Raw genomic sequence first — 23,669 nt, 5'->3', positions numbered from 1 at the left:
TACATTTTTGCAGCTAGCAAACTCCGTTTGTGCCCAAACATTTCGTCATTTGAATTCATTGGAGAGCACAATACAAAATCAATTCGCAGTTTGACTGCGGACATTTAAAAATGTAAATGTTTAGAATTTAACACTGCTCTCTTCAACTCATATACATATAAGCTTTCCCTTCACTGTGACAATTGCCCACAGATGACCCATGAAATACACATACCTGACTTTGGATAATTGACCAATAGTATGTCGTCTTTCCGGTATTGCAGGTTCTGTATCTCCTCAAACCGTTGCTTGGCATCTTGTATTAATGGAGGAAGAGGTGGTACGACCATTTCGTCGAAAATAACGGGTCCGGATTGTTTCCATACTTGTGAATTTTCCATATTGGATTTATTAAAACGCGACGCCTTTCCACGCAGTTGTTCAATTTTGTGTTCTACTTTCGACCGACCTGTATCGTATGGTGTCCCGATAGGGCTATTTGCAAAAGTGTGACAGCGCGTAAGGAACAATGCACAAGCGCAAAGTGACAATGTGCTATAACGTGAAGTGACAACCCGCTAGCGCGACGTTAGGAACTATTCACCAGCGCGAAATGACAACGCGCTTGCGCAGAGTGACAATGCACTAGCAGCGCGACGTTAGAAACAATGCACCAGTGGGAAAAGACAACACACTAGTTAGCACAAAGTGACAACGCGCCAGTGCGTTATTTACATGTACAATACGCCGTCAAGCTAACATTGCAAATATTCAAAGTGAACTTTTTCGGGGGTTGTAAGAGGAAAAAATACATTGCGCATGCTCTGAGTGGAAAAAGTGATATGGAGTAAACTACCAGCCGATTTGATTTTTTATTATCAATGAATTGGTGATCAACTACGATTAGATTTTTTCGATAATAATTTATTAGAAGAAGACATCATCCGAGAATACTACAACAGGCTGAAGCTAGCAGCCAATAACAGCAGCCACTAAACCCGTAGAAGCAAGCAGCCAAACAGGAAAATCATCAAAGTATTGAGAGTACTCGAACAGAAACTTTATCATCGGCATACTTTAAATAAAATCAATATAATTTATGCGTGAGTGGGATTGAAACATCGGAAGAGGAAACACTTGGCGCACTGGTTATTTTCCTTAGAGTTCGTTTCGCTCGCTAATTTAAATAAATGACAATTATAATTCTACACTTACGAGATTTTACTGTCTCATTTTACGTTAACGAGAAAATGGAAACAAAAGACTAGCTACAATGTTGCCAAGGTCGGTTAAAAAGGTTGTACAGTTTACAAACTTTAAGCATCATTTTACACGCCTTATCCACCATCTTCTTTTAAGATATGATTTGCTTGCTTAGTTGTAAACTATTATTTGGTAAAGAAAAAATCCATACATCTAACTTTTTAAATTTGGCTACTTTCCTTTATGTTTATAAAGTCAGACATCGTCTGACTATGTTTAAATAGTCAGACATTTTCTCCCGAAGGAGACCATTACAGTCTAAAAATGTCCAAAACTACACTAACGAGCCTTCTTAACAAAAACATGACCTTGTGAGTCCATATTTCACTCCAAGCACTTATGCGTATTAAAAACACATTTTAATTGCATTTTGATCGGCTGACGTCAGGATTATTTCTTAATCAAACACACAAGGCTATATATTAAATAATCAAATGTGCAGTGTGCGCGTCCTTAAGAGGGTTCGATGGTCGTGGCCATGTTTAGACTGTATTGGTCTCCTTCAAAAGAAGAGCTCCCTATCAAAATACAGGAAAATATAAAAAATTTCAAAGGAAAATTATATGAATATTTTCTTTACTAATTCATAGTTTATATCTTATCAATTGATATCTTAACATTTTAGGGAACTCTGTTAGTTTAATATTTCACCACCCAGCCTCCTTAAGGTTGAATAATACATTATCACAAAATGGCTGATCAAAACGATATTCTGTTTTTTCAAAATGATTTTATCAACGGCAACATGCATATGTAACTCTCTCCAAAGTCAAGCGGGTGAAGTGTCGGGCTTCTGATCCGTATATCATGAGTTCGAATACCGCATGGAATTTGTTGTTACTTTCTTAGTGGAATTTTTTAAAATAATATTATTCATTTTTTATTCCAAAGCTACATTTTTTCCGCTTATTTGACAAATGTACAGTTTACTTACTTATCATTATATCTTTCAAAAACAAATAATTTACTGTTAATTTGAGTGACTTTTTCCAGTGTTATACTTTCCTAATACTGACACAACTGAGGCGTCACTGCATAACTAGATTTGACACTGTACTAAGGTAACGTAGCTATCTTCCTTCAGAAATTGAGCATCGTTAGATACGGAAAATAAATAAAAAACGAACGTTTGTGTATATAAAACTTTCAGATTAACTTTTGGATATGAAAGTTTTTTTAGTATTTTACCACCAAAACTTCGAAAAATACTTGTTAAATTTCGAACGTCGAACCACCGACTTCCTGTAGAAACTCGTAAATGGTTAGGCATTCCTCTGAATGAAAGATGCTGTACATTGTGAAATGATAATTTTAATAATTTTTTTCTCTAATTTGTACTGTACATGTACCTCTGACTCTGAGTATATATATATATATATATATATACATTTGTAAATATATAAATATATATACCTCATGTACCGTCACGTTGACGGTTTAAGTGAAATAAATTGAATTGAATTGTGAAACATTCCTCTTCACATATTTTAAAACAACACTTTCTTTTACAATTAAGTAGCAAAACCACACCAATTTAAGGCAAGATAGTCTGTTTACGTCAAATTTACACATGTGCTTGAAAACCAAGCTTGCAACGTTACCCCTCCCCCCCCTCAATTCCGGAAACAACATGCAAATTGGCCTCACACTATTACAAAACTGGGATTATCATATACTACATTGTTTTTAATCTCATAAAAATAAACCGAAAAAGCCCCAATGTTTAAGGGAAATTCGGGAATAAATTTGCTTTAACCATGTATTGACGTGAATCTTCGGAAAAAAAATAGCGTACTGTTGTGACACCATAAGCAGCATATGCCGCCCAGGAAACACTAGCTGCAATAATGTATCTCTATCCCAATTTTTTTTTGGGGGGGGGGGGGGGGGGGAGAGGGCTTCAACTCTATATGATCTCCGTAAAGGTGCAAGTGCGGGAGTGATTCTCTCCCGCAACGATTTCGGCTCATATCGTGAATAAATGACAATAACATTAATTTGCATTTCTTACCTGAACTCAAACATTATAGTTGTGTGTGACATACCCAAAAATATCAAGTATAGTCCATATGATATATCGGTTATTTTCTTGTATGTCAACAACGCAAATTGAATTTGTCCGCCATGTTTATTGACCTTGATCGGTTTTATTTTGGGACTGCCAATGAGAATTCAGGCGCGGATCTTGATCTGAATATAGGAATTCCCCTGTTTTAAACACAATTACTGCGGTAAATATGAATTTTTCATTATATAGCATTCCCTTAAATGATATTATACTGATAGAACGAGGTAAGATCACTTATTTACACTGACATTCACGTTATCAAGCCATCAAAACTCCAAACGTAAATCCCATACAATCACGCGAGAACGGTCATGGCTGCTGAAAATGACGACTGGTAAATATGCTGATGTGTTTTAGCTGGTTTTGATTAATATACGGTTAGTTTGTTCAACCTGAATTAAAAAATCATTTTATTTAAAGGAAGTCAAATATAAAAACGATCTTTCAGACCGAAGTCAGCCGCATTAAAAAAATAATTTTGCACCATTACGGAGATCCTGTGGAATTGTAGCCCTCTCCAGTAAACATTAGATATGGAAAATCGGAGAGGGTTGCATTATTTCAGCTAAGGAAACACCAGGGATAACAAAACAAATATATAAAAATATTTTACAGGACTTTGAAATAATATATATATATATATATATATATATATATATATATATATATATATATATATATATATATATATATATATATATATATATATATATATATATATATATAAGAATTTGAACATTGTCCTAAATGAGATCATAATAGTCTAAAATAAATAGACAGTTCTCGAAACTGTCAATTATACTTATATCCGTAACTAAATAATTACATACCGTAGAATCGGCTATTGAGAATCCTATTAATGGGTTGGCATAATAAATTAAATCGTCCTTCTTCACTCGGAAAGCATTGACTCTGGCGCTGTTAAGGTCCGACCTATTGTTCAGATGGAAACAATTCCCCACGGTCTGGAAATAACCTTCCTTGCTTAAAAACCGTAAATTCTTCCAGTTTGGGGCACAGATCTGAAAAAGGACATAAAATTTACTCAAGTCAAACAGACGCTCTAGGAGGATGCTTCCTTTGCTCTCTCTCTCTCTCTCTCTCTCTCTCTCTCTCTCTCTTAATCAATCTCTCTCACACACTAACTTTCTCTCTTAATCCCTCTCTCTCTCTCTCTTTCCTCTCTCACTAACTTTCTTTCTTAGTCTCTCTTTCTCTTTCACTAACTTTCTTAATCTCTCTCTTAATCTCTCTCTCTCTCTCTCTAACTTATTCTCTCTCACACTAACTTTCTCTCTTAATCTCTCTCTCTCTCTCTCTCTCTCTCTCTCTTTCTCTCTCTCTCTCACTAACTTTCTTTCTTAGTCTCTCTCTCTTTCACACTCTCTCTCTCTCTCTCTCTCTCTCTCTCTCTCTCTCTCTCTCCCTCTCTCTCTCTCTCTCTCTCATTTTCACCTCCCCAGTACTCAATGTTTCAAGTTTCAAACTAAAACAAACTTGTACCTTGATTGGTTTTTTCGTATCCTCTGGAACTAGTATGGTTGCTCCAAGCTGCTGATTTCCCTCTTCATATGCTTCCATCGATATGTTAGCATTCGTCTCTACAACATTATTTGTGGGGAAAAAAATTAGTTCCTCTTTAAAATCGTTTGAAAATAATTAGAGGAAATTCGAGAGGATAGTTAAGGTAGATGTTGAAATTCATGAATTTTGCAATCCAGTGATATTATATGCGTTTTTTGGTTTTGTTTTTTTTCTCTTTTCTTTTTGCAAGCCGCCAAATTTAAATGAACATAATAGTAACTTTGAATTCCCCCGACACACCCCTTCCTAAGGCCCCTTTCGCAATTGGCGCACGAGCAGAAGCGATTGAATACTCGTGCGACCGATAAAATTAGATATGTATCGTAAAATGTTGCCGAAATAATCGCATTTGAAAAAAGTATTCGTACGAAATTCGCGTGATCTAAGCGAGCGTTGAGCGATGTAAACGCATTAAATCTTGCAATATATCTTGCGTCTAATTGCGACTGTTGTACAATTAAAGCGGCTGTTGAAAGATAATGCGATATGATCGCGCGAGAGACCAGGTGATCGGACCATTTAACGTGCGCCAATGCGATTGGACGTGCGATCATGCGTTCCATGGTACGAATGTTCGTGCGAGTCAGAGGGGGTATATATACCGCCCATTTCCGATGCTCTTCAGTAGACATAGTTGAAAGCGAGAGAACATGCCGCCCACGAGGAAACAGAGATGCAGTAGCATTGATTATTATACCTCCATATGATTATTCTATTCTATTGATTGGTCCAGAGAGTCACGTGACAGGGCCATTTCATAGGAATGAAAAAGCTGATATGAGCATATGATGTTGACAAGTATGATTAAATCAAAAATATTAAATCATTAGGTTCTCTTTAATCACAAAACCAACTTAACTAGCTATGATTCGAAATTATGAAAGAAAAGTGAGAGTAACAGAGGAAATCAAACAATTTTTAGAAATCAACGTATTTTGTATAATCATATGTTGTTTGTTTATTGCATTAATGTTCAGGGTATATGAAGATCTATTCCTCCAGAAAAACAAATTTTCCGCGGGTGATGCCCTGGGGAAATATGATTTTTTTTGGAGAAATAAATCTTCATATTTCCCTCACCATCATGCAATAAATATATATTGTTGAATTGTTGTCTGAAACAGAGATGCTTATACAGGTTATATATACTAGCGGCAAAGCATGACATATTACTGATAAGTCATGCAATGATAGTAAAACGTTGCAAGATAACATGACACATGTTGAGCAACAGTCTCACGGTCGCACAATACGCGCATTAACAACTGCGATTCATCTTACGACCTTTATAAATCGTGCATCACTCTTGCAGTATACAAAACGTTGTAAAACGTTCGTACTAATGTTCGTGCGTTGCACTGCGATGATTTGGATCGCATTCGGTCGTGTCTGAATAGTGTGCATGTCCACTATTTTGAGGAGACTTGATGCGAGCACTAAAACGCATGCAACGAATGCGAGAGCTCGTGCAACTTATGAGAGAGCTCGTGCAAATTTAAAAAAAATCCGGTCGCAAAGTGTTGTAAAGTGCTCGTGCGCCAATTGTGAAAGGGGCTTTAATCCGTGCATACTTATGTATCATATACGATATATGATGACAATGTACATGTATGTGTAATGTATACGCCAATAAACTACTACTATTGTATCTAAAGGCTTTACCTGAGGTACGTAATGACGACAACACCGAGCACTCCGTCTCTGAACTGAAATCCACGGGACAGGCGTAGACATTTCCGGGAGAGGGAATGTCGGGATTATCCGTAAAGTTGTCCTTAGTGGCGCCAACCAAAACCCTGCATGTACAATTTGTAAATACATGTATGCAATGCATTTGCGTAAAAAACAAATTCGAAGCTCCAGTTTTATAAGCTGAGTTGTTAAGGAGGGCAATATTTCGTCCCTCGGGGGCTAATATAATCAATGTTGCCCGAAAACACAGTCAACATTTGTTTTGTTATATGAAGAAACAAACAAAAATTTAAGAAAGTAACTGAAAACAGATCGCCGTAATTTTCTCAGCTCAACAAAGAATTCACGAATTCAATTTTGTGCAAAGTTCATTTCCAAAATATCCTCAGCATCAAACGGTCACTGGTGATATTCCGCCGACCATAAGAATTAACATACAGATGTTCTACCTTATTTTACTTCACAGTAATTCGCAAATCCTTATATCTGTTATGATAGCAAACCGTCGCATTGCGCGTCCGTTGTTTACTTGCCTTGACTGACTGTCTATTATGACGTCACCTTGTTTTGGAGTCGCGAAGAGTTATTTACGTCATCGTTTACGAATCAACAAATCAGAGGCGATTATTTGAAATAGAGGGAATGTTCTCTAGATATTATTCCTAGCCGGTCAATATCAAAAAAATATTGACCGGTCAATATTTTTCGGACGAGCAAATATTACAGTTATTGCCTATTTGTCTATATAGAGTTATATAGTGAGAATATACTACTGAATATAACAAAATATAATATAAAACCATCAGATTTAGCTGAATATTTTATATGTGATTTCTAAAGCTGTCAGCTTCTATTTGGTAAAGAAAAATGTCATATATTTTAATAGAAAATTTTATCATTTTCCATTATCTTTATATGGAGCTCTTCTTTTGAAGAAGATCAATTGTCTAAAATGGCAGTCATACCCTAACCCCCTTAATGTTGACAGCTAATGATAATCAGAGAAAATAAAGTTAAATCTGATAGTGCATATGCTTTATATATACTTATATAAACTCAACTTTTAAAGTTTGACATCAAAATAAAGAGAGAGAGAGAAAAAAAACAGTTTAGCAAGTTTGCTTCACGACCCCGCCTCTATTCAACACCTTGAGTTAACAATTTCAACTTTTTTTCTGCTAATTACGACTGCGTTGCAAAAGGGCAGTTGCTTCTTTAATGAAAGTAATAAATCAGTTTTATCATATACTAGTAACTTATATCTCTATGACTTTTCTTTTCAAAATCGATTTGACCTTCATAATGCAATGGGTCAAATGAGTACAAAATTCCCTTGCATCAAAATTCTCCCCTATAAACCATGTTACTACAAATGTCCACCCTATGAAAAGCAGGAGTGAATTATCTATATATATTACTTGGTATACATAAAAATCTTTCTGAAAATGGCAACAAAAAAGACAGAGAGAGAAAAGATTATGAAACATTATCAATAAAATATTTTGCATATCAACACATAAGCAAGATAAAAGTGTGAGCCCGCACGAGATTTTTAATTTAAACATTATTGAAAAGGAGTGTAAAGCTATTCGTCTCCTAAGTGCCCGAGGCTATGAATTTTCGTGGTGAATCTTTAATATTTTCCGCGGTACGGAGATTTGTCTTGTTGGTTCGAGTAGAAAATTGGATCCAATGAAAATCATAGTTACGAGTCACGTGGTGACGAGTGTTTGATTGGTGTTCAATTAGCACGAGATCAATTCTAGTTCGTCTTCTGACAAAGACGCATCAAATTTTCATCAATAAAAAAGTTCAGTTTTAATTATTCTATGATTTAGAAGTTTAGAAATTTCATATTTTTGTCGCAAAGTCCCTGCACTCCCCTGGAGGCGGCGCGCATTTGCAACTTTGACATGGTTTGGGACACAGGTTTCCAGAGATTTTTCTAATAAATAGGTTTCTATTATGTCTGGTTTTTCAGGCCGGTCACGTCGTTGATGAAAGGATCAGATATTTTGTTTTAAAAAAAAGGGCGAGGCAGTGATTTTTTTATATTATATAATATGTACATGTACATGATAACATTTTTGTATTGCTCAGCTTAAAATAAACTTCCGGCTCCCCCGTACGTATGCAGCTTGTAAGAATAGATAAGGCCAATAGCCAATAACGGAACTATATAAAAACTCAATTTATAAAGAGATGTGTAAGGTAAAATAAACAATGTAGTACAATATTAAGTAACGTTTACATTTTTTAGTGTCTTTGTCTACGATAACACTACAAATTGGTTTTGTAATCATTATGTATAGTCTAATTCATTTCATAAATGACTATTTCAATTTTTAATCGTAACATTGCTGAAAACTATATGCATGTAAAAAAAAATATATTTATAAATGATAAGAAATCATTCTTTGAATATTATGAGGTTCTAATTATATAGGATCTCAATACTTCAGCAGAAAAAAAAATCTGAAGCAAAAATGAAATATGTCAAAACCCTATAAGGTCCGTTAAAATTAAAAGAAAACGGAAGGGATGATTAAGAAATAGACAAAAGTATATGAATCTCCCGTATACAGTAGACCTGATTTGAGATTAAATTTAAACATAAACACGTGTGTCTCAGAAATAAGTAGGGAATGTACATAATTGGAAAATATACAATTTCGAGCACGCGTACACATCAAGGATAAAATAGGGACTACATATAGATAGAAATTGTATAAAAACGCGTGTGTGAATCAGAGGCATATTTACTTTAAAAATTAGTATTTTAAAATAACACGTGTGTGTATCATGCAGGGATACATGCATAGTTCAATTTTATTTCTACCCTTTCCATTGATGGGTCGCATGGTAGGTTAATTAGATACTAGTCTTGTATTTATTTCTGACACACCTTCAGCTTATTTAACTTTCACTAATAGGTGCCGTTTTTACATACACTCGTACATGTAGATTACTTACTGAGAAGTTTTGAAGTATCGTCGTAGGGCCATTTAAGTGCTTCCTGTGGCCACGCTAATAACATGGCGATAGCATGCTTTTGTAAAAGAGGGCCCGATGTTCTTAAGAAACATGGAAGCCCTTCTGATGACCATATAAAGACCAAGGAAAAAACAGCATCCGTCTTTATCGAAAGAGGAAACCCCTGATTAATACGAGAAATACCGAGAAATGCCAAATACTTAAAACCCACTTATAGTATGATATGGCAGCATTGAAGTACATGTACCGGTATGTGGAAGTACTCAGCACTGCAAGGTTGAATTGAAGGATTAATTATTAAATATAAGAATTTAAATCTTCAGAAGTATAATATATAAGTTCTATGGAGGAAACTTATAACATTTTTTTTGTGTCGTATTCCTATCTTGGTCTGATTTTTTTTTTCATTTAAACATTTTCGTATCTTTTAAATAACATTTATGTAGATAATATGTTTTTTTACGTGTGCTTTGATGATTATATTGTTTCCAGTGTCCAGAACTCGATGAAGAAATTAGTTCTGTAAAGGAGCAATAAATTCATAGGTTGACGTTTAATGAATAATTAATTTATTAATTTAATTAAACAAAAGAAAATCTATGACAGGAATTGATTTCGAAAAATATCAAGAATGATAATAGAGCCGAAAACTGTGAGTATATTGCGCGTGTGTATATATCTGAGAGAGAGAGAGAGAGAGAGAGAGAGAGAGAGTGCAGACGGGCAGAGACAAAGAGAGAGAGAGGATAACTCAAATGGTCTAGTGTATCATTGAAATCATTTACATAATTACGTCATTCACGTCATGTACTCTATAATAGCTCTTTGACAAGATAAGGATGCCTTTGATGTCCCTGTACGATATAGTATTACACGCAAGTAGGCGATTTTGTTCACAACAGTGGCTTTTTTGTTTCAGCATACTCGTGCATACAATATCAAACAGTAGAACTTCATATTGTAAACGTATTTAGCAACACTGATGCAGTATTTTAACAATATATGGAAGGAATTTCAGATGTCATAAAATTATTAAACGGTGGCCCGGCTCTACCTCACTAAATGATTATAACCACCATATGTAATATATGCGTCCTTGAGTGGGTTTTTTTTTATCCTTGAAGAATTTTATCAGTAGCTGCATGCCTCTTTACGCGTTGGGGGATCTGATAGCATTGTAGATAAGAAACGCACTAAGTCTGAATGAAGTGTCAGATCCTGTCGAGAACAATAATGATTCAAATAAAATAAAACCCATGTAGTCAAAGATGATTTCCCTTTTCTCTTTAATCCGGAAGCTTTTATACTCTCTCTCTCTCTCTCTCTCTCTCTCTCTCTCTCTCTCTCTCTCTCTCTCTCTCTGAGATTTGGGATATAATGAGGTATGAGTTATGAAATTCAGTTATGATATAAAGTATTCTCTCTCTCTCTCTCTCTCTCTCTCTCTCTCTCTCTCTCTCTCTCTCTCTCTCTCTCTCTCTCTAAGATATGGGTTATAATGAGGTATGAGTTATGATATTAAGTTATGATATAAAGTATTCTCTCTCTCTCTCTCTCTCTCTCTCTCTCTCTCTCTCTCTCTTTCTCTCTCTCTCTCTCTCCTCTGCGTCTTTCGTACATCCTTATCTTGGCACGACAGAGCCATATTAACAGTTATGATATAATTGTGTTTCCCCTGCCGCTTCCTGAAAAAATAACAGATAAACCCGGCCTTACCGGGGATAAGGAAGGAATTGTGTCAGTTTGTCGCAGAATTGGAATTATCTATAGACAAACAAAGTATATACTTGGACAAACACAAAGTCTGAAATGAACTTTGATTATATTCCACGGTTTAAAATTGTCATTTGCTCATGCATGTGTTGTAACATCATCTTTAAATATGACGGGAAGGGCGGGGTAGAAAAAAATGTAGAGTGGGTTAAATTAATTTTTTTTCTTCAATTATTTGATTTTTATTTGTTCATTTTTTTATAGAGTGTTGTGAGAAACGTGCTTTTTTAATTTAGATGGGGGGGGGGGGGGGGGGGGGGGGGGGGGGGGGCGGGGGGGGTCCTAAATTCTACCTACCCCTGTCGCAACGCACCCCTCCTTCAACCATCTGCTAATTTTATGTTAATGTTTAATGTTACTAATTCACAATTTTCAATTGTCATTTAAGTCCATGCTAATTAAATCATTGACAAAAATTTTCGCATGCATAAAAAGCATATTGTAAAAACCCAGAATTTAGATGTTTTTATTGAATACGTTAATTGCCGTTTAATGATTTCCAAAAAGCACTTCAAAACATCAGTTTAACGAGGGTGCTTGAAGTTCAAAGATTTTCCTAGCCCTCTGACTTTGCTTTGAAATATTTTTTTTTATTACGTATCAAGTTTATTAGCAATGTAGCGTACAGATGCAGATGAATTGAATTTCATTTTTTGAGGAATATGTGCCGCTAGCATCAATAAGGATATAGCAAATGTTGAGCATATGAATTTACAGAGAGAAATCGTCGATTGTGGCATATTTATTCATTAAGACAAATTATGATCTTCAAAAAGGAAAAATTATAATTTAAAAGCATTACTCCTCTACATGCACGATAGAGGCAATATACAATATGGTACTAATTCACGGACAATTCCATCATTAATATTGTAACCCTATTCTTTTGTTATTAAAAGTAGACCGGTGGGGTGGGTATATATTGCAGGTGAGGGGCATATATAAACAATTTTAAAAAAAAACCTCATATAGTTTGGAACATGAAAGTGATTACCCCCCCCCCCCCTCCCTCCCCTCCCTCCACTTTTCAGTATAAAAGTCGCATCAAATATCTTCACGCATCATCTAAAACAGTTCTGGTTTAAACTCGTGGCGTGTTATACGGGTTTTAGATTGCAAAACGACTTTTTCTTCACACGTTTTATCTGATAAGTTATCGTAGTACATGTACATGTACCTAGAATTCTATGTACATGCATACAACACGAAAAAAAATAGAATAAACATGCTTGAAATAAATAAATAGGTAGCCATTTGTAGGAGGGGGTGGGGGCACAAAAAAGGAAAAACCTATTGGCTTGTACGTTTATTTTTTCTTTTAAAAATAAAAGAACAATGGTAGCATTTAAACACCTTAAAAACGTGAAGGGGCCAGGGCCAGCACCCCCCCCCCACACACACACCCTCATTTCCTATGTTGTTACGTGCCAGAAAATTACAGGTTAATGTATCTTTTGTGTTCTTCTTACCATTTTGATTTTTCCACAACTAATTCCGTAGCGGCCCCAAAATACGATCCCTGGGGACCAGTAAATATCAATGGGTGTTCAACGTCCACATTAAAACAGATGGCTCCTGGAACACTCACTGACCATAACAAACTCCAGCCCCCAAATAAAACGGAATACGCGAATCTCGCTGGCAGCTGACAAGATTCCATTAAGTCTATGCTGAAAATTCCTTTCTTTCTTTTTTTTTCTCTCTATCCTTGCTATCACGAGAATCTTTTGGCTCGTGGATTTCGGCTTCCAAGATAACAACACACAAGGGGAGATATATACACTGAATATTTCAGGCAATATCCTTTCGATGATATGCACTTAACATGCTTGCTTGAGGATCGAGCTCACTTGCATACTAAACAAACTATACTGTATGTACACAATAATTATATGAGGTCATTGCGGTGAAAGCGACACTGTTAACTTCCCATACCGGAAAAATGTTTTTAAGTAAACCAGAATTTTGGTTGAGGTGTGTTTGTAAATATACGCGGATTTAAAACTAAAATTTTCACCGGGGGGGGGGGGGGGGGGGTGTCGGGGGGTGTCGAAGGATAATTTTGTTCGTCGGAGGGTGTCCTGATATTACTTTATGTGAATTCAGTAAGTTTAAATTTTCCGCAGGGAGTCCAGTCCTACATGTACAGACCCCCCCCCCCCCCACCCCGCCTTCTAGATCCGCGCGCACGGCGTATATAAGTCATTTCTCAAAAACAAAATCACATGAAAAATTGTAAGCTAGTTGATTTGCCCATCCAGTAAAAACCCGTAGCCGTACTACAAAGTGTATCAATAGCGTACTGTTAATAACTCTCTCGCTCAGATGATCAAAAATCACCGGAGACCCTCAAACTTCCGGTTTTCCGACAGGATGTTGAGTAGATATATTTTGTACTTGATCATTCAGGATTTCAGTGGACTTTCTATGTAACATAGAAAAAAAAAACCACGCCCTAGAAATCTTATTTGAGAACACTTTCTATCAACTTGTCTTTCGATTGCTATGTGGACTCATATTTGTGTCAGATGTTAATTGCATGAAGTGGAGTGGAAAATTACAATATACTAACTCCATTGCAATCTGTTGATCAAATACATGGAACAGTTGACCCTAAGGCCAAATGTTTTAAATTGATTTACATTAATTTTGTACATGGGTTGCTCATTTATCATCGGTCAGAATAAAATAAATTTAAAAAATCCATTAAAAATGTTGAGTGGTCAGCAAAGAACAAGGGACATTATTTGCCGAAATATGCCGTGTTTCAAATATGCACTGCACAAAACAGTTTATAATGCCTTGAATTATCAAATCCAATGATATATATATATATATATATATATATATATATATATATATATATATATATATTTGTGTGTGTGTGTGTGTGACTTAAACATATATATCGTGCTGAAAACTGTTCCATCTTTAGCAAGAGGTCGAAATTTTAAACCCGACGCCATGCATATTTGCGCGAGAAGTTTATCTGTGTTGAAAAAACATACCGGTATTCGGGCTTGTGAACTGCAGATCACAAGTTTAAATGCGTTTCATTTCAATTTCATTGAAATTTTGAAATTAAAAGTGTTTAAATGCAAAATTTTATATATTTTCGCATATATGACTTACATGTTTATGCTTCTGATGCATTACTGTGGAATCATTAAAATTCGTGGTTGCCAATTTTCGCGGATTGCTAAAAATTTACAGGTTTGTGGGGACGTCATTTGTCCATCAAATTTTTACATACAATAGGAAATAGAATTTATAACCCTAATTTATTAATTCGTGGAGGATGTTTATTCGTGGATGAGAGGTACACACGAATTCCACGAAAATTGAGCCACCACGAAATCTGATAATTCTACATCAATTTGCATCTTTTCTAATCAAGTAAATTTCTGTTGATTTGAGACACTATTCCAAGGTGTAGTGAGTTAGTTAAATACTAGTACTCTACGACTTCCATTAGTTTTTCACTAAAGTATAGGAAGCAGAAGAAAAAAAAACATTTCTTAAGCTTTCATAATCTTTCTGATCACAATTTTTAATTTTAAATGCATGAACAATGAACTCGAAGAAGGTAAGGGAAAAGGTAGAAGGGGGGGGGGGGGGGTCCTCGACTGTCAGCAAGTTTGGTAAGCAACCTCAATTAAAAAATATCATTGATGAAAAAGAAATGGAAATGGGAATGATTGGACTGGACTTGAAAGATGTTTAAATCAAATTGGATCTGTTCATGTTTCACAATACACACACACAGAGAGAGAGAGAGAGAGAGAGAGAGAGAGAGAGAGAGAGAGAGAGAGAGAGAGAGAGAGAGAGAGTGTGTGTTTTCACGTGTAGTTTCTTTTTTGCTTAATCAACGTAGTATATAAACAAATCAACTTTCACACACAGTGTAAGAATCATATTTTATACATTAAAAAAACTGTAAAATAACTTTATTGTCAACATATTTCTTTTTTCTTCGGAGGAATTGAAAAACTTTATCATGGAAAGATCACGTGGTGCAGCTCGCGGGCTGATAAAATTGAGAGGTGTAGTACGTGGACTCTGACTGAAACTGCTTTTTTGTTTTTGGATTCTGTCACAATGTGCATTACTTTAAACGATAACATATCAGTGAATTACAAATGAAAAATCTCTCTCTCTCTCTCTCTCTCTCTCTCTCTCTCTCTCTCTCTCTCTCTCTCTCTCTCTCTCTCTCTCATGCAGTTTCTTCAAACAAATGATGTCTAAACAAAATGTTTAAAGTGTCCGATAAAGATGAAGTCAAAAATTTTAAGACACTGAGGATCACGGAAGAAACTTTATTTAAATGTTTAAAATGTCTGATAAAGATGGAGTCAAAAACTTTAAGACAAGATCACGGAAAGAACTGTATCCAAATGTTTAAAATGTCTGATAAAGACCAAGTCAAATAAAGATCTAGATCATGGAAGGAACTTTTTGTAAACGTTTAAAGTGTCATATAAAGATAAAGTCAAAAACTTTAAAGTGGTTTGTTCCTCTGTTTCTAGGTAGCCATTTTGGGTCACCTCTATTCTAGAAATTATGCATCATATATTGATTCTATTCATAAATTCAAATTTTATAATGCCAATTAAACTATCTTAAATAGGATAATAAAGGAAAAATTACATATTTACAGATTTTAGTATGGGTTTATATTTTGTGGCGGAAGGTTTTTAAGAAGAAAATGAACATTTTTCATGACTCAGTTGTTTTATAATACCGTCACTTTAGCTTCCTTTTTTTCAGTGCAAACAAAATTTCCAGATATTTTGTGCAATAGGATATCTTCATTTTGCTAAGAAAAACAAAATTTTACAATTTTTCAATATTTCTATCGACAAATAATGATAACAGTCAAGGAAAACTGATTCCTAATTTTTGCCTACAAGCAGCTTATTTCATGTAATATCTCAAATTGTACATAGTAGACCCATACTTTTTGTTTTATTTTCTGAAACTTTAAGATTTTTCTGACAAGTTTATCATACTTTGAGAAAAAGTTTGAGACTTTTGAATAATTTCATTACATGTTGAATTAGTAATGGATAAAAATTGCGTTTTATCGGTGCAAAAAGGTCAAAATATCAATTAGACGAAGAATTTGTAACATTTTTCTTTATGATAATTTTAATTTTATTTATTTTAAATAGTATACATTTGTATTTGATGCCATGGTTCATTCCGATAATAAAATATAGATTGAAAAGCGATTTATGTACAATCTGCACTTTTAGTGCAGAAAGGTCATATTAGATACACCGTAGCGCCAAATGAAGCATATAGACCCCACAATTTTGTTTGGAATTTTGGTTAAGCTATGTTTGTAGATTTTAAAAAAATACTTTAGAAAAAAAAACTTTAAGACTTTTGATCGCAGGATCCAACGTCCTTAAGACAAGACGGAAGGAACTTTATATACTGATCCACTGATTCTTCGATAAAAATGACTAAATACCACATGCACAGTGTTGGAACGGATGTACAGTTTTGGGTAGTGCTGTTTGTCGAAGCGAATAAACAAACAGGAGAGATAACTCTGCGAACAGTCGAAGATTTTAATCTAATGAATTGATAAAAGGATGTAAAACAAACTTCTCTAGCAATTTTAATTCAATACGTTAAGGTAATAAACTGGCACAAGTATAAAAAGTTGTATTCCTTTAATTTGCAGCATGATTTTTAATGACTATTTTGACAATCAATATCCAAGGTTACATTCCATGATTATGTACGAAATACAATCATTACGATCGACTGAATAGGGGACATGTAGAGGTAGATATATACCTCAAGAGAGTAATCTGACCTGGAGTTTGATATCATTGCCAAAAAAAAAGGAAGAAAATTTCCTCAGAATATCATGAGTTGTCATTATTTCAAACTGTACGCGTAGCGCAATTTTAAGCATATATTTAGAATTTTACTGTACGCGTTGTTCTATGATTAAGTATTGGTTTCGAATGGTGAGTTAACTCAATAGAATGACCATTGTATCAATGGATTCATTAATTCAAAAAAAATCAATCATGAAAAAGAAATTTTTTGCTGCAATTTTTCGTATTTAGTAGTTTTTTTTCTTTTTACATAGCTATTATATACACATGAGTGCTGAATTGAAAACAACTACTGTGGTTTCATTAATTTTCGTGGTTATCAATTTTTATGGATTTTCTGAAAACCACAGTTTCAAGGATACGTAATTTCGTGGCCAATGATCCAATCAATACAAAATGTTGATTGAAATTGAACTTCAATGAACATTTAATTTCGTGGATCAACTTAACAACGAAATCCACGAAAGTTGGTATTCAACGAATATTGATGAAACCACAGTATATAGGTTTTAGATTAATGGAATTAAAAAGCGGAGCTCTAGTACAAATATTTGGATTCAAGTATTTATATTGACGAATGACTAGAAACTTTCTATAGAATAAACTTGAAGTATACGCAAATAATATCAAAACCCTTAATATAAAAATAACTAGATGACATCCCGCGCAAAGGCGGAAAATAACACTTTACAAATTAATGGGCTTTGTTTTTTGTATGTACATTTATTTGTGTCCGATTTTTTTCCTAATTGGTTTTCTTAACCCTTTTTTTTTAAAAAAACCCGGAATCTTACAAACGTAATTTCAGTCAACAGAAATAATTTTAGCTCATTGTAATGTTCGAAGCTAAGCATACAGATGTTCATCTGCAAATCAGACCTACCCGTACATAATTATAAGAACTAAGCGTATACAGTAAACAATATCGAGGTATAGTAAAAAAAAAAACCTTCAAATTCAAAGAATGCATTGTTTCCTTCGTATATGTAGTTTTTTTGTCTGAAAGATATTGTATTGGGGAAATATTTTTAAAACAAGAAACGAAATTTTTTGGAAAAGTTCACACGCAATACGAATCTATACCACTATATTAAAATAATAGACTCGAATTTTTTGGCTTTAATACCGAGAAATCAGAAGAGTACTGTCTTTTGTTTTATATATTTTAAACATCATTGGTACTTGAAGATTACCAATTTGTTTTTATTTTTTCTCAATCAAGCTTCGCCAATTAATAATCAACGAACTTTCCTTTAAACAATCCGGAAATTATCTGGATTTTTTGGATTTTACAATCATGCACATGTACATTACATTCACGCTAAATCACGGGAGGCTCTTTAGTTTATGTTTCCACAATTTCACATTTGCATAGATAAACTCAGAAACGTGTAAATTTTCATTGAAAATTTGTCTTATATTCTGTTCCTCAAAGGAATACGGGGGATAACTCTAACTCAGTGCATTTAATATACATTAGGTCACATACCACTATTTTTACCCCCGTGCTCATTGACGCAAGTAGTTCCATTCTAAAAGTGTATGTATTATTTCAAAAATTCCTAGGGGTACTAAATTGTCGAATTTGGTTCCTTTTATGGCATGGATGGAAAGAAGAAGGTTTGAAAAAAAATACAGACAGGAAAAAATTTAGAAAAATTATCTTTACAGGCGCAATAGAAAGGGTGTAAAGAGGCCAATGTTTACACAAATTCCAAAGTGGAAGTGAATTTTTCATGGTAGGGGTTATTTTAGGGGCCATATCTCAGTCCCCTCTCGATTGATTTTCCTGTAGTTTGGATATGTTGTTGGACTAGTGTCATTCTATAGGTATGCTGAATTTGAACTCATTTGAGCCGGTGGAATTTTTTATATGATTTATTTTTGTATAAAGGAATAAGAGGGAAAAATAATTGTGGTCTGTGTCCACATGTAAAATATCCCGAGAGTTCCGAATGTCAACAGGGTGTGTAAATTCGAGGTGAGTAAAAAACGTTGGTGAAAAAGTGTTGAATTCTTCATTAAAATGAATTAAATTTTAGATGAAAATTTGACTGTTATTTTCAATGCAGCCTCATTAATTTTCTACAAAAATCGTCTCGAAGCGATTCTGCATTTATTTTATTTTTTTTGCTCAGTACATTACGGGTACTGTGGAATCATTAAAATTCGTGGGGCCAATTTTCGTGGATTACTTAAATTTTACAGGGTTCGTGGGGACGTAATTTCGTGTATTTTATTTTACCTACAAAGGGAGATATGCCATTAGAACCAAATGTGATTATCTGTGGATGATGTAAATTCGTTGATGAGAGGTACCCACGAATTCCACGAAAATTGAGCCACCACGAAATCTAATGATTCCACAGTATATGGGAGGCATCTTAACTGTAGTGAAGGAGACAGTTAGATTATTCTAACTAAGCAGAGTATAGTGAAATTAATGGCATTATTGTAGTCTTAAAGCTTGGTTATGTAAATGTCAACAATATGGTGCCGGTGTCGATGTATCTATTTCGTAAATGTCCGATATCATATGCAATGTCAACCAGTGCACGCACGGGTCAAAGTCTAATATTTGAATATTTTTTAATGAAAAAAAATGTTAAATTTGAAATTGTTTTTACGACTAAACCAAATGGGCAGTTGTGCCATCTTATTCCCCCATCTTCTTTGTTTTAAAGTCAATACCCTCTTGATTAAACCTGAATCTTGCCTGTAATTCTGCGGCCGACATGGATCATAATGGATAAACTCTTGGCTTAACTGTTCTCTTCCTTCTTTCATCCATTTTGGATTTACTTCTTTATATTGACAAGTAAATACCATGCTTAACTTTAAGAATATACTAAGCATACACTTAAGAGTTGAGAAGTTTTATGCAATATACTAGTAAGCAATATGCTAAGTCAAAATTCAATCTGCTAAGTACAAATTTATTTTATACGTACATGTAAGAATATGCTTAAGCACTTAAAGAGACAGTACGGCGCATCTTAGAAAAAAACGACTTGAAAAATTTTTCCGATGGCGTTCGGTATTTTTGTACTACTCATGAATGTATAAACTTTCAGAAAATTACAAAGTTCTCCATTAAATAAATCTAATTATTTCATTAAAATTAAAAATTACGTATAACCTATCATAAATACATCGCAACGTGTTACGGGAATGAGAGTACCAAACCCCCGGATGTTTACATCAGAGAAAAGTTATAGAACGTTGTAATAAGGAAAGAATGGGTAGGCGTTAGGCGATTGGCTGAATTCAGGTATGTGACAATTCTCATTTTGTAGTAAAATTATTAGTTTTTAAAATAAATGATGGAATGGGGGAATATTTTAAAGAATATAGCAACACTAGGAAAAATTGTAGGGGTGGGGGTTGATTTTTTTTGTAGAGTGACATTTACTGCCGATCGCTGTAAGTTGTAAACAACTGCAAATTTGACCTATAAACGCCACGGGACCCTATATTTTTTTTGTCATTTCCTGAAAGGTCTTGAATTGAAGTTTCAAATGATACCAAAGATTTGACTGAAACTATTATAGTAAAGTACTGAGAGGTCATAACATTTGTATGGAGTTCTATGGGAAAATAATTGGTAGGCTTTTCCCTACGGGGTCAGCCTTCTATACTATTACGCATGCGTATTTACTGTAAACAAAACACATGCAGAGCTCGCGAAGATTCTCCTGTACATGTTTGTTAATAAAATATGTTTTTTCCACTTCTCCCAGGTAATAGTTGTTCAAACTCAAAGTTTTTAAAATAACCACAATTATTATTTTGTAAGCATGTATTTTGCGTGCTTATCATAGGAGTTGACTACAAGCTAAATTTATTTTTGTAAGTGAGGCTCCTTGAGGGGTTATTTGACTCAATTATGTCTTTTCATTTTAAAATGAACCGAAATTGGAAAACCATTAGTAGATTATCGAGAAAGTGATCATGTGTTCCGTTTAGAGTGTCCTTTTACCTCGTATACCACGATGATCTGAGTCAGGCGAATATTTTGTAGTTTTCAGCACGTGTCAATTACTGTCAATCAAAATCCACGTGGTACATATAAACGATATAAGATTAATCCAGTTTGTACGACTCTTAAATTTCTGGAAGCTCATAATTACATTAATTAGGTATGTGAAAGGGATTTTCATCTATTTCAACTGTTACAATCAACGTTATTTCTTATTTCCTAACGAAACAATGGGTAAATCTGAAGTTATTCACACGTGTTTTCAGCTGTACTGTCTCTTTAAGAATTTTTATGCATACGACCTGATCTTGTTTAGAGATTTAGATGTGATTTCTTAAGCTATAATCTAATAATCTATTATTTAGAACAAAAAGATTCCGTATGCATTTGGCTCTAAATTTCGAATATTTTCCTATATTTTTAAATAGAGCTCCAGTTTTAAAGAGGATCAATCCACTCTAAAAATGGCCAGGACAACCCAGCCCATGTGATTTTGTAGACTACGTTTATTAATTCCTTTCATACGGTGAGGGGGTGGGGAAGGTCGCCCTCGGTCCCATTTCATAAACAAAGTGCATTTCTAAATAATATTTTTTATAAAAAAAAAACCCTACACATCCAATTGGCCCCTCCACTTAAAATTTGGCTCCTTCGATTTATATGGCGCCTCCACCTTTTGTTTGACTCCTCCGATTTTTGTTTGGATCCTTAATGTTTTGTTTTGATTCTTCGTTTTTTGTTTGGCCCATCCATCTTTTGCTTGGCTCCTCTGCTTTTTGTTTTGATCCTTAATTATTTGTTTGTATCCTTATTTTTGGTGTGGCCCCTCCGCTTTTTGTTTGAATTCTCAACTTTTTGTTTGGCTCCCCCACTTTTTGTTTGGATCTTTCATTTTTTTGCTTGGCGCCTCAACTTTTTGTTTGGCTCCCCCACTTTTTGTTTTGGATCCTTAATTTCTTGTTTGTATCCTTCGTTTTTTGTTTGGTCCCTCCATCTTTGTGTGCCTCTCCACTTTGAAAAAAAAACGAAGCTACATGTCTAGTAAGCTTACCGTAATAAGACATTCCTTTATCTCTTTTACCTTATATCACAAAAATGAAAATTTTTACGACTTTTCTTGAAAACATCTATAAATCTTAATGATTAAGTTCAAAATAATACAGAAGATATACCAATCAACCCCCCCCCCCCCCCCCCCCCCCCCCCCGTGAGTTATCAATTTAGCATTTCGACGTAACTGATGTTTTGATCAAAAGTTACTTAGATTCGATTTGAGATTTAAATTCTCGTTACTATATAAAAGAACAAGAGGCCAATTAGCCTTAACGGTCACCTGAGTAGCATATAACCCATACACAAACTTGTCGAGGAGTCTCATATAGAGTCAAAACCCATACTCCAGGGGAAATGAAAATTAAAATTTCAGTAGAGGACTTCCTGGTAAACATAATTATAAGTCAGTTTTAAATACAGATGTGTGAGAATAGAGAAGAAAATTTTTAAACATTATTTGCATTAACACTTTATTGCCCCCCCCCCCCCCCACCTCATGTCCTGAACCCCTGACCCAGAGGCCATGAATTTCACAATTTAGGTAGAGGAGTTAGTGGACATCATAACCATTTATTCAGTTTTTTGCCCACATGTGTGGGAGTAGGGAAGACCATTTTTTAAAATTTAAAACATTTTTACAATATGGCCATATTGGCTCCACCCTATAGATAGCTAGAGCCTGAACCCCTAACAAAGGGGTCAAGAATTTTACAATTTTGGTAGAGGGCTTCATGGACATTTTAACCAGCATTTAGTTTTTAACAAATATATATGGAAGTAGAGAAGAAGATTTTCTAAGATTTAATACATTTTTACTATATGGCCATATTGGCCCCACCCTAGAGCCTGAATCCATGACCCAGAGGTCATGAATTTCACAATTTTAGTAGAGGGCTTCATGGACATCATAATCATGCATTTAGTTTTTAACAAATGTATATGGGAGTAAAGAAGAAGATTTTCGAAGATTTAATACATTTTTACTATATGGCCATATTGGCCCCGCCCTAGAACCTGAACCACTAACCCAGGGGTCATGAATTTCACAATTTTGGTAGAGGGCCTCACGGACATCATAATCATGCATTTAGTTTTTAACAAATATATATGGGAGTAGAGAAGAAGATTTTCTAAGATTTAATATATTTGACTATATATGGCCATATTGGCCCCACCCTAAAGCCTGAACCCCTGAACAAGAGGCCATGAATTTCACAATTTTGGTAGAAGGCTTCATGCATTCAGTTTTTTCCTCACATGTGTGGAAGTAGAGAAGAAGATTTTTGAAAACGTGGCACCCCAGGGGTGGTAGAGCCATGAATTTCACAATTTAGATTTTTCTTACCATAGAGATGCTTCACACCAAAAATGCTAACGATTGGCCTGGTAGTTTTCAAGAAGAAGTTAAAAATGTAAAATTATTAACGCA

At 34.7% G+C, this 23,669-nt stretch overlaps 1 protein-coding gene across 1 annotated transcript in view; it reads right to left on the bottom strand.

Moving 5' to 3' along the window:
- LOC128162267 (integrin alpha-8-like) overlaps window positions 1–13,209 on the bottom strand; it is a 37,049-nt gene extending 23,840 nt beyond the window's left edge. The window contains exons 1-6 of the mRNA XM_052825430.1: window positions 13,204–13,209; window positions 12,823–13,055; window positions 6,557–6,690; window positions 4,814–4,911; window positions 4,141–4,332; window positions 215–404 (exon numbers count right to left, since the gene is read on the bottom strand). Coding sequence (XP_052681390.1) covers window positions 215–404; window positions 4,141–4,332; window positions 4,814–4,911; window positions 6,557–6,690; window positions 12,823–13,055; window positions 13,204–13,209 — 853 coding nt within the window. The remainder of the gene's footprint in view (window positions 1–214; window positions 405–4,140; window positions 4,333–4,813; window positions 4,912–6,556; window positions 6,691–12,822; window positions 13,056–13,203) is intronic.
- Window positions 13,210–23,669: the final 10,460 nt, after the last annotated feature.

Source organism: Crassostrea angulata, chromosome 9 (genome assembly GCF_025612915.1).
Source record: "Crassostrea angulata isolate pt1a10 chromosome 9, ASM2561291v2, whole genome shotgun sequence".
NCBI lineage: Eukaryota > Metazoa > Mollusca > Bivalvia > Ostreida > Ostreidae > Magallana > Magallana angulata.
The sequence above is the reverse complement of the archived record's forward strand: the minus strand, read 5'-3'. Positions and strand labels throughout refer to the sequence as shown.